Raw genomic sequence first — 12660 nt, forward strand, 5'->3', positions numbered from 1 at the left:
TATCCTTCCAAGAAACCCTTCTTCTATCTATATTTACTCATCTATGTCTCTCTTCTAGAAATCCGTTATTCCCTGGACTTTCCAGCATTAATTTTGCTTAGCTACTTCTTGCTGCACCTAAAATACTTTCATTAATAGTGATGCATCTGGAGGCAAAGTTGTCTTTGGTGATTGAGTTCCTGAGAACTCTTCCTGCATACTAGGATAATTAAAAGATTTCAATAAAGGCAGTGACAGTGGTGTCAAGGACACCAGGTGCTTTCTGGGCCCCTGAAAGCCCATGATACAGTGACAGTCAGAAAAATAATAGCAAGTAAAAGCATGCCAAGTACACTGCATGTTTTTTAGCACAGCCAATTCCAAGAGGCAACCTTCCTTGAAGTTCCAGCCTCAACCCACGGAGGGTCTCACATGGGCTTCATTGGAGATGGCGTGACAGGTGTACTGCATGATCTTACATGGGACTCCCATCCCATAGAGTGGTGTTGTTGTGAGCTGGGAGTTTGAAGATAGGTGGAAAATGGGACCCAAGGAGGTGTGGTCCTGTCTGGTGTCTGACCAGGGACTGTGGTACCAGGAGGTGGTGCAAGTGTTTTGGGCTCCATGGAAAGGGCTCTTTCTCTTCTTGGTTGGGCCAGGTCCTTTTCCCAGTTCCAAGGCCTTCTTCTCTCTCTTCTTTTCTTTCTTTCATTTTCTCTTTTTTTTTGTCTTTCTTTTTTTTTTTTCCTGGCCCTGACTGTAACTGGGTCAGAGATGAGCCTGGGCTGATTGCTGCTCCTCGTAGGGCCCAGGCTCCTTTCTTTGTCCTTTATCCTGGGCCCTCATTGACTGATGCTGAGCCCAGGTTCAGTTCCGTTGAAAGGACTTGCTTGTGGTCAGGATGGGCCTGGGCTGTTTGCGTCACTTTGTGGGGCCCAGGCTCCATCTGCTAACTTTTTGCCTGGGGCCCATTCATCGAAGTTTGGCCTCCATTGCCTTGGCTGGGGCTTTGTGGAAAAATGGCTGCCCATGCTCCTGTGTCTTCTTGAGTGGGCCCAGGCTCCTCTCTTGGAGGATTTTGCCTGGGCCTTTTGGGTTTTTGCACCAGGGCTACATTGTCCCTTTTAATTTTTTCAGGGGCTGGTGTTGTCAGGACAGGGATGAGCCTGGGCTGTTTACTCCCCCTAGTAGGGCCTAGGCTTCTTTCTTTTGACTTTTCAGCCTGGCCCTTGGTCCAGTAATGGGGAGCCTGCGCTCTGTTCCCTGGATGGGACTGGCTTGAGCTCAGGGATGGGTCTGGGCTGTTTCCTCCACTTTGTAGGGCCCAGGCTTCTATCTTCTAACTCTTTGCCTGTCTGGGCCCTGTTGCATCCACCCTCGGTCTGGGCTCCATGGCCTTGGCTGGGGGTGCTTAGGGAAATCATCGTCCAGGGCTGCTGTGTGATCTGGGTGGGCCCAGGCTCCTCTTTTGGGGGATTTTGATCCCAGCCCTTTGGACTTTTCAGCCTGGGCCCTTGTTCCACTCTGGGGAGCCCGGGCTCTACCTGTTGATGGGACTGGCTTGTGGTCCGTGAACTATCAGCTATAACCTAGCCTAAGTTACTCCATTTTGCCAAAAGCAGCCATTTCAGGAGAAGTTCCTTTTATCCTACTTATGAAAGATACCTAGAAGGGAGAAACAACATGGAATTCCGAGAAATAGCCTGCCTGCATACCACAGGGTGTTCTAATCTAGGCCTGCACTTGACTAACTGCTTATTTTGCTCCTGTAAACCTGCTTTGCTTACCTGCACCCATGCCCACACAAGAACAGGTAGTTGATTGGTAAATTCAAAGTTTTATTTTTTCTGTGTTGTGTAAACCTGATTGGCCCTCTGATGTTCTGTTTGAACCTTGCTTTCTGTAATCCTATAAATATTCTGGCTGACTGGTGTTCGCTTCTGCTTCTATTCAGACATAGACAGCCCAGTAGGCCAAAATAAAACTGTACTTTGCTACTTTCAATTAAGTGGTGTTGGTGATTTTTGTTCAGAATTTGGCATATAACAGCCAGGGATGGGCCCAGGATGTTTTCTCCACTCTGCTGGGCCCAGGCTGCAGTCTTTTAACTTTTGGCCTGGGCCCTGTTCCATCGATGCTCAGCCGGGGCTCCTCGGCCTTGCTTGGCTAGGGCTTCTTGGGGGAAATCTTTGCCTGCGGCTCCTGAGTCACTTCCTTGGTGGGTCTGGGCTCCTATTTTGAGGGATTTCTGCCTGGGCCCTTTGCATTGTTCAACCTGGGGATCTTTGTCTTTGTGTTTGCTTGTTCTGTCTCTGTTCTGCCCTGGTTGCTGTTGCAACACAGAATAGCCCGGGCTTTTGTTTCCTCCCCTTTGGAGGGCCCAGGCAGGCTTCTTTCTCTGGGGTTTTCATCCTGGGCCCTGTGTGATCACGGATGCTCAGCTGGGGCTCTTTTCCCTTGTTCGCACTCTCGTGTTGGAGATGTGCCTGGGCCATTTGTTCCCTGTCCTCTTTGTCAGATATTTTGCCCAGGCCCTGTTCAATCTAACCTGAGCCCAGCGGGCTCCACCCTGTCTCACCACACCACTGGATCTCAGCACCTGGTTGGCATCCATTGTGCACATGGGTGGGGGGTGCAGAGACCCTACCATTTCCCGCCTTGCCAAGCTACCAGTTCCTCCAGAGGAGGTCGGGAAATCTTGTTGTCCTGGTGGATCAGGCCTTGGGGCACCACAAGATGGGTGGCAGGGGGTTTGGAATTTAGGTTGAGGTCAAGCCACAGGGCAGGATCCCTCAGTGCCCATTGTCTCTTGTTGGGGACCCCTGTTGTGAAGTAGTAGTCTCTCCATGTCCGGACAGCCAATGGGCTCAGTTTCATATGCAGAAGACTCCTTTTCATCAGGGTACCTTCCCGGCATCTTCCTGACTCATCTTTTGAAGTAGCCGCCACAGAAACATGACCTCCGGCTCTGGAAATGCTAGGTTTTCCTGTGTGATTTTTCTGGCAGTCAAGCAGCCTGGCAGAAGCCCACTTCCATATGTAAATAGGGTATCCCACAAAGTACCTGTCAGCTAAAGCTTTTACCACTACCCCCACGGTATAAAGTTTCCTGGTTTTCCCTCAATAATTGGAGCTGGATCACTAGGAGCTGGAGCTGGGACACTGAGACTTGGAGCCAAGCAGAGTCACTTAATAAAGAGCTGTAACACAGACTAAGCTGAGTCCTGTGTCTTATTGCCTGCGATCCAGTCTCCCCGGAGAAAGCGGTTTCTTCGTAAGCCGACTCACAGACACCTAGCTTTAGCTGCCCCGTTCCTTCCGGCGTGATCCAGCAGCTGGTGGATTTCGCATCTTGAGGAAGTGCACGGGTGAAATTAGGGTGGAACCCGGCCGGGCAAGCCCCGGTAGCGGAGACCCACAGAGAAGCGGGAAAGCGGCGGAGAACGCAGAGCAGACGCCGTGGGACCTGCTGCCTTCCAGGTGTGCGCAGGGGACTTGCGCCACGCTAGTGCGAGAACTTCAGCACCCCAGCGGCGGACAGCGATGCGGTGCGCGACCAGACCCGCCGCATCTCCAGGTGTGCGCAGGGGACGCCCTGAGATCCCTGCGCACCCCTCATAGTCTCTGTGCATAGAATGTGTGAATGAGAAATATTTCAGTGCTTTGTTGAGTTCATGTCATCATCGTAGTCATCATCAGGAGAGTTGGGTGCCAGCCTCACAAGCCTCAGTTAGTTTCACCCAGGTGTGTTTTGGGTACCACCATACCACCCGGGTGGTGGTGTGGTTTTGCAGACCGCCGGCATTGGGTGGCCGGGGCTGAGAGATATTGTCTGGTTGCAGAGAGGGCCCTTACTGCCCTGTGGTGGGGGCCAAGGGTGTCTGTGGAGAGTCCGGGGCCAGGGAAGTCAAGATGGGGCCAGGGTGGGGATCAAGTCAGGATGTGGCCCACATACCCAGGATGGTAAGCTGTAGCCAGGCTGTCCGTCCTTCCGTGTTGGGCCTGGATACCACCAAGAGCCATAGTGTGATCCTTGCTGCCTGAATCTAAGGAGCAGGCCTGGGCTCAAAGCTGGGGGAGTCAGGGGGGTTGGAGGGGCTGGAGGGCATGGGGGGGGGTGGGGTGTTGTACAGGGGTGGAGGTGTGGGGGGAGGGGGGTTCTGAGAGGGTTGGAGGGGGTGGAGGGTGGAACAGGTTCTGGCCCACTCATCCAGGATATTAAGCACTTTGCATGTTGTCTGTTTTTCTGTGTTGGTCCCTGACACCAGCAAGAGCCATGGTGTGATTCTGCCTGCCTGGATCTGAGGAACAGTCCTGGGTTCAAAGGTGGGGAGGTTGGGAGGGTGAGGGGGTGCATGGGGTGTGCAGTGTTCTGGGGCTGTGTTGGGGCATGTGTGGCGGGTGGTGTATGGCGACGGAGGGTCGGGGACGTCCAGGAGGGTATGGGCGGGTAGGGGCTGGAACAGGGTGTGTCCCACTCACCCAGGATATTAAGTTCTATGCAGGTTGTCTGTCCTGTGTTGGGCCCAGACACCAGAAAAGGCCATGGTGTGATCCTGGCTGTGTGGCTCTAAGGAACAGGGTTCCCAGGGGGAGGAGGGTGGCAGTGGGGGGAGTGGCAGGGGGTTGTGGGGGTGTGAGGGGAATAGGGTGTGGCCCACTCACGCAGGATCTTTAGCTCTATGCAGCTTGTCTTTCCTTCCTTGTAGCCCCAGTGTGGCTGCCAAGGAGGCCCATGGTGTAATCAATCCTGCCTCTGTGTATCTCAGGACTTTTCACGGTGTGGGGTGTAGGCAGGGTGAGGCCCACACACCCTGCTCTTTGATCCATGTCTGTAGGGTTGTATTGAAGACTTGAGTTTCCACCCTGTCCCTTTACCACGATTAAACTCCAAAGTTGAGTTGTTATGTGTTCTGTAGCACAGTCCTTACTTGCTTTGCATGTCAGAATGCTGGATTGATCACTAATACACCTTAAAGGGAGACTGAAGAAAATATGTTTAGATAGATAGATAGGTAGGTAGATAGATAGATAGATAGATGATAGATAGATGATAGATGATCTAGCTGAGGAGCTCTTGGCAGTTAATGGTCACCAGTGATGGGATAGTGTTTTTCTTCATAGTTGTGGCCACTGTTAAGTTGCCCATGCTCCAGTGGACGGCTCAAAACCCATATGCATATGGGAAGCATACAATTGGAACACAAGAGATGATAGATGATAGATAGATAGATAGATAGATAGATAGATAGATAGATAGATAGATAGATGGATGATAGATGATAGATTATTTACAGGTAGGTAATAGGTGGATAGATAGGTAGGTACATACATGATAGATGATAAATAGATTGATAGATGATAGACAGATACATATTTAGATAGATGACAGATAGATTATTGTTAGATAGATTGATAGACCAATGATAGATCCATAGATGATTGATTAAATAGATAGATAGATAGATAGATAGATGATAGATGGATGGATGGATAGATAGATAGACTGACTGACTGACTGACTGACTGATTGACTGATTGATTGATTGATTGATTGATTGATTGATTGACGGATGGATATAGGAAACCAGGATGACAGGTCCTAGGGTGAGATGAACATAAAACCTTTAAGTCCTGCATTCTCTGCTAAAGGTAGGGGCACTGAAAACAGTAGCTCTGATAATTTCAGTCTCGCAGAACACTACAAGACTGGCAGGAGACAGGTCTGGTCATAAGTGCAGGCTCCTTGCTCTGTGGGAAAGTGTCTTGGTCAACAACCCTTAGCTCATCTCCTTGTCCTGAACAAATAACTCATCTCTCCTTAGCTAAGAGATTAGGTCAGGTTAAAGGTTTACTCCTGAGCTAAAAGCTAAAAGTTTACCATGCTTCAAACTCTAAGAAAGAAAACACTGTGGCCAATAAATTACTGGATGGGCATTGATAACTTTGAGTAAAAGTTTAAACATCCTTCTGGTGCCAATTAACAGACTATGTGTCCTGCTTCTTTGTTCCCTAAATCTTTGTATGTGACTGCCACATCCCACGTGACTGCCAGTTCCTTGGGATGTATAAAAACCATCTGAATTTTGAAATAAACGTCTTGTTGAAAAGACACAAGCCCCAGGGTCCAAGATTCTGCTGCCGATCAAGTCTCTCTGCCCTGAAGCAAATAGGTCCCCGCTGAGCAAAGCAAACCCAAGCCCTGACAGATGGATAGATGATAGATAGGTGATTGTTAGATTGGTGGATAGATAGATGATAGATAGATAGATAGGTGATTGTTAGGCAGATTAGACAGACATGATAGATAGATAGATAGATTAGATAGATAGATGATAGATAGATAGATAGATAGATAGATAGATAGATAGATAGATAGAATGGATAAAGACTAACCTATGGGGCTGGAGAAATGGCTCAGTGGTTAAGAACACTGTTCTTACAGAAGACCTGGGTTTGAATCCCAGCCACCCACACGGCAGCTAACAACTTTCCATAAATCCAGTCCCAGGGGATCCGACAGCCTCTTCTGACCTCCGCGGACACTGCACAACAAGAGTGCACTTACCTACATGCAGGCAATATATGCATACACATAAAATAAAAATAAAACAAAAAAAGATTAGCCTATATGCTTTTGATGAGGACAGCCCCATCCCATGCATGCAACGAACCCTTGTGACATCTGCTTTTCCCTTTCCCCTCCTCAGCTGAGCTTTCAATGGAATAATTGAGTTATTGAATGAAGGAATGAGCATGCTTTCCCACCCTATTACGAGCCCAGTGCACCAAGAGTAGACAGTGGTGTCATGGTTCTGTTAGCTGTAGCCTGAGCTGGGGCCTTTTAGTAAGCAGGTGCTGCTTCAGGGCTAGTGCTGCACCTTCTCACCCTCCAGTTTTTCACATCTCTCATGAAAGGGTATTCTCTGGTGAAGCATGGCTCCCCTTTCAGTATCAATAGAGCTGGCCAGCAGTCACCATGGGGACGGCATTTTTCCTCCATAGGTACTCAGAAGGAGGCAGAGCTGACAGCCATTTTCTGTGCAAAGTTTGTAACCACTGGCTGAGTCAGCCAGGCTCAATCCTTTGAGACAGCTTGTCTAGATTATAGTCTGAGAAGAGACACTAGGTCAGTGGTTACTGAGGGCATCAACCCAAGTGAGCGTGCAGTCATGAACACCAGGTCAGCCTCCTGTAAGGCCTGTGCTCTATGCTTCCAAACATACTGCATGCATATAGATCAACAGCTTTTACAGGTCTCTTGACAGCAGTACAGCTTGCCTCCATATATGCAATTTCCAAATTTATGGAGTCGGCCAAAGATGGGAAATATTTTTTAAAAAGATCATATCTGCATGGATCCACCATGCATAGACTTTTCAGTTGCTACCTAAGCCCTGCAGTGTGGCAGCTGTAGGCCTGGTCTTCCTGAGTCAGGCATAGGAGTTATCCAGAGGGACTGAGAGCACCTGGGTGCAGATTACATGGGGACACTGCATCTCTTTGTGGAAGGGTTTTGTACGTCTGACAGGTTCAGTGTCCTGAGGCTCCTATAACAACCCCCATGGCCCCTGAGGATTTTGTGTGGTTGTACTTTTCAGTACTTATTGGGATACTGAACTCAGAGCAGGCAATTCAGTCAGTGTTGCTGCTGAGACTGTTGTATCTCCCAGGTACAGCATTCCCACATCACCTTGTATGGCATAGAAACCTGTATTACGAGGTATACCCTTACCCCATTCTTGCCTCTGAGCCTAAAGGGTCTCCATTGTTTCTCAGCCCTGTGATTCTTTAATCTGTGTTCTGTGGCTGTGTGAGGTTCTACAGCTTCGTGAAGTCCCGTAGGTTCCGATTTTTCACATGCAGACATATCCCAAATGCCATTTCTCAGGGTTGCTATGAGCATGCGTGGAGTACAAGCCCCCATTAAAGTGCTCAGCTGTGCCTACTCCCCTCTTTGGCAGAAAACCGACCTGAACCATCACTCACTGTCTTGTGGAGATTGGTGCCTGAGTGTCACATTGGTGCTTGACACAGAACAGAGAAGGGTTGTATTAGGAAGGTGTTACTATTTACATGATGTGTGTCTCTGGGTCTGGAGGATGGCTCTTCGGCTTGAGAGATGAATGTATTTTTGAGACCCTCCTCTTCATGATGACTGGCTGAAATCAGCCTTGTAACCCAATCTCCCTACGCCTTTGTTATTATTTTTGAAGTAATAATGTTAACCTTTTGCTTTAATTCCCTGGTTATTCCCCTGACTGAAGCTGGAGATTTTATCCTTTGGCATGTTGGGGAACCCTGCTGTTAGGGTTGCAGTTTCTCCATGTCCGGATAGCCCTGAGCAGCTTGGCGCCATATGAAGAGACTCCCCTTTTCAGCAGGGGGCCTCCTGCTCTCTTCCTGGCTCACCTTGAAGTGCCGCCAAACACAGATGCCTTATCTGAAACATGACCTCTGGCATAGAAACTACCAGGTTTTTTCTATATGATAATCAGACACTGTCTGACAGTCTGGGAGATAGAAGCCCACTGCCACATGTAAATAAAGTATACTATGAGCACCTATCAACTGAGGCTTTCTGCTACTGCCTCCACACTATAAATTCTCTACTTTTCCCATTAATAAACGGAGCTGTATCACTGAATCTGGCTGGAGCTGTATCACTGAATCTATCTGGAGCTGAGCTGTTTCACTGCGCCTGGGACAAGCCTGTGATCAGTCTTCCCGGAAGAGCCATCTTCTGACAGCACTCACTGGCCGTCCTGACCCCGTTCGCCGCTTCTGTTCTCCCTGCCCTCGTGGATCAGTGGCCAACGACCCGCGAGCAGAGGGAGAGCCTCCTGCAGCCGGCCTGAGCCTCCCGCAGCTGGCCCGAGCCTCCTGCAGCTTGGTGCAGAGCCTGCCTGCAGCTGCCTGCAGAGCCCACCTGCGCCCGCCACACAGAGAGAGAGAGGCCCATCCCGCATTGGCAAAAGAAAGCAGTTTTATTATTGAGGCAAACAGTTAATGAAAAAGAAAAATCAGAGGCTGGATTTGGTTGGGGAAGCGACTGAAATCAAACACAGGGTGCAGTCTTCAGCCCCCTTTCCTCCCTTTGGTACAGGCAGGTGGTGCTAATAAGCACCAGCAGGGTCTCCATCTCTTGGCTTGACTATGGGCTGAGCAGATGTAGATCAGTAATTTCCCAGTCACAACTCAGCTAGAAGCCTAGACCCAACTCCCTCTCTCAGGCCCAGGTATCCATGGCCAACACAAGAGAAGACACAGCACTGTGTACATGCAGTGACAACACAGGATCCACAGTGGTATGTGGACATGGAGTCTGTGTCCAGGAGAGTCTTGACAGCATGCTTAAGTCACCATCAACCAGCGTCACCAGCAGATGTATTGTGAAATGTTTTGGCTGTTGGCTTTAGGACAAGGTGAGGATGGACAGGCTGGTGGTAGCCACTGCTGGCAGAGTAAGGATAGGATGCTGTGAGTCAAGGATGCTGCTTGTCCTCTCCAACATGTGGACATGAGGACCCTGTGGGGGTCATTGGGAGACTTGGGGAAATCAGAGCCCCTGTTGGAAGGATGGACAGTCATTTACAACAAGTGATGGGGAAGCTACTATTGGGTCCTGAGTCTAGCCATGTGCTGTCTGCACCTAGTGCTCTTCATGGCTGTAGCTCGCTGTCCTCTGTGAACCCCAGGCTGAGGCTGACTTGGGACTCCATCACTAGGAAAAGTTGGCCTGTTTACTCAGAGCAGCACCCTCTTGGGCGTGGTGCAGAAAGATATGGTCTGGCCAAACTTGCTTAAAACTTCAGAACTCAAGCTTAAAGTAGTCTTAATTTTGCACTCACCTGTACTGAACTCAAATGTGGACTAATGTGCTAATTTAATGTTGAAGCTCATGCTTGTATATTATCTGGATAAAATAGGTATATTTTATGGTCGACCCAGGACCCATAGCCTCAAAAACCCAAAAGCAGAGCTAGTGTACAGCCTGGCCACGTCCCACTGGCTCTAGGTTCAGGTTTAGATGGTCCTGACCCATAGAGCATCCACATTAATTATTTGGTCAGGAAGATCATTTTAAAAAGAGGCAGAGTTGCTGGTCAGGGTCAACAGTCTGATCTCCTTGGCTTTCCTGCCCATGCATCTCCCTCACTCAAGGAAAACTGTGATTGTTCGTGATTCCCATGTGATCCTCTGGAACTCCGTGTGTACACACCTCCCCAGCCACCTCTGTGTCCCTGGTGCTTTCTCAGCAATTGTAGGCTACCCCTTCCTCACCTATCTCCAGGTAGTTCCAGCAGAGATCAAATGCTCACTTGCTTCCCAAGGTAAAGGAGTTGTGGGTGCTATACTTAGTCCCTTTCCTCCTCTAAGCAAAAGCCATCCTTGGTGCTTTAAGTTGTGAAATGTTTTGGTTGATGACTTAAGGCCTGATGAGGGCTGGACAGTCCAGTGGGAGCCACCACTGGCCTGAGCAATGGAAAAGTGATGGCACTGATGAACTTGTGTAGACAGCAGGAGAAACAGTTGCCTGGGATGTGGGCATAGCCATCACAGATGATGTCTGAACCAAACCACGACATCTGCCTCATTGGACAGGAACGTAAGAGACATGTGTGGCCACCACCTTCACAGGTTTCTGTACTGGGGCCAAGGTTTGTTCTGGGGTCAAGGATGAAGAGGCCAAATCAGGCCACCCCAGCCAAGCTCCCTGACTTCTATCTGAATCTACAGAGCACATGGCCACTACTGACCAGGCCAATTGCTTGGGTGGCCTTTTGGACAGTGGCTTGTGCATCAAGATAAGCAGGCCCAGAACAGCAATGCCAGGGCCCTGTGTGTGCTTGGGTGGTTTAGAAATTGGAGTTCCTGAATCCCTGGGAGGGAAACTGGCATGTGTATTTTCTGAAGTCCGTGGTCACACAATCCCACAGTGACAATGGCTCTTTTTTAGCAGGTCGGTGAGCACTGCTGTGGGAGAGGAAAGGCATGGTTTGATGTACTTCCTGCTTCCTGCTCCTCAACCTGCCTCACCTTCACTGAGCCTGAGGAGGGTGACCGCTGCTCCTGGGACGTCCATTCCTTCTACAGTAGCAGGGCGTGTGCCAATCTTTCACAGCATCCTTACCTCGAATGGCTGTGGGTGCACCCGAGTGAAAGCCAACTGCTAGTGCGCCATGGTGCCCTCACTTTCTATGGTGAGCCATGATCTTTGCTTCCAACACTTCCTCTATTCCTTGGTGCCAGTGAGAGCTGAGGCGATAGACTTGGCTTGTCCAAATAGGAGCCACTGGCCATAGGCAGGTATTCTATCTACGTTAAGTGAAACATTCAGTTCCCTCATCAGACTGCCCACACTTCAAGTGGTTACCAGCCACCAGTGCCCAGGGGTTTAGCTGGGGACATTACCGGACCACTCACTATATCTAAAGTTCTGCCTTTAAGTAAGTTGGGGTGAGTTAAATATGCATTTAAATGTTTTCAAGGATAGAAAGTAATAAAATGAATAAGAGTGATTCACATGCTAAGAACTGGAAGAATTTTAGCTGTGGTGGTCAGAGAGGCCCTCATAGATGGTGGAAGCCCTAATGACAGCCTGCTGGTGTGCAGGGATCATCCTCTGGATGCTGAGCTGTGGATCTATGCATCCTGGAGGCCCAGGTAGGCTGGCATGAGGATGGGTTTTGGTGCCCTCAGCTCTGCATGCAACTGTCTAGATGGATGACATCATTGCTATCCATTAGAACCAGTGAGAATCTCGGTGAGTCAGGATAGCAGCCACACCTTAGGACCTGCCTCAAGGACCCCCACCCCTCCTAAAGTGCCATGTGCTGGGCAGACACTGAGGAAGGAAACCCTACTGAACTGCTGGGGTCCTTTCTAGAAAATCAGTCACTAAAGTTGATCAGGTGAACAAAGAACCAAAGTACTTGGGCACTTCTCAGTGAGCAAGAGGCCAGTTGGAGTTTGTGAGCCTCTTTCTGCACAGACAAACCTTATGATTTCAGAACCCCTGACAGAGGCAAATCATCAGAGCTCCTGCTCCTGGGAGAAGGGGCTCCCATTGTCCCTGAGTTTGAAGGAAAACAAGCCTGTGCTATTGGTGTTAACTTTCCCTGCTGTGTTAGGGCACCAAGGACAGACCAAAGACAAGTTTGGTGAACTAATCAGTTTAATTTGGGTTTGCTTCATGAGCCAGGAATAGAACTCAGTGTAGGGTGCTTGGCTACCTGGCATGTGTGAGGCCCTAAGTTCTATTTACATAATAAGAGAATGTGTGAGATGGTTTGAATGAAAATGTCCCTCATAGGCTCCAAGTATTTGGACATTTTGTCTCCAGATGGTGATGCTATTTTGGGAGGTTTTAGAAGGTGTGGCTATCCTGGAGGAAGCATTTCACTGGGGTGGGCTTAGAGAGTTCTTAAGCCTGGCCAGATCTCCAGTTTCTCTCTTGCTTCCTCTGCCTGTGTGATGATGTGAGAGCTTAGCTTCTGCTGCTCCTGCTCCAGCCACCTCCAGCCACCATGCCTTCCTGCCATGACGGACTGTAATTCCCCTGGAACCATAAGCTCAAATAGACTCTTCTTCTATAAATTGCTTTGGCCAGTGTTTCTATCACACAGCAACAGAAAAGTGACAGAGAGAGAGAGAGAGAGAGAGAGAGAGAGAGAGAGA

The 12660-nt window shown here is 49.3% G+C and overlaps 1 protein-coding gene across 1 annotated transcript in view; it reads right to left on the reverse strand.

The window, feature by feature from the left end:
- Positions 1–3353: 3353 nt before the first annotated feature.
- The window catches only part of LOC103740162 (sorting nexin-6-like), a 97268-nt gene continuing 87961 nt past the window's right edge, over positions 3354–12660 (reverse strand). Inside the window, 1 exon segment of the mRNA XM_008840717.1 lies at positions 3354–3603. Within this exon segment, the coding sequence (XP_008838939.1) occupies positions 3354–3603 (250 nt within the window).

The sequence above is a fragment of the Nannospalax galili genome, unplaced genomic scaffold, assembly GCF_000622305.1.
Source record: "Nannospalax galili isolate Female #2095 unplaced genomic scaffold, S.galili_v1.0 scaffold1201, whole genome shotgun sequence".
Taxonomy (NCBI): Eukaryota; Metazoa; Chordata; class Mammalia; order Rodentia; family Spalacidae; genus Nannospalax; species Nannospalax galili.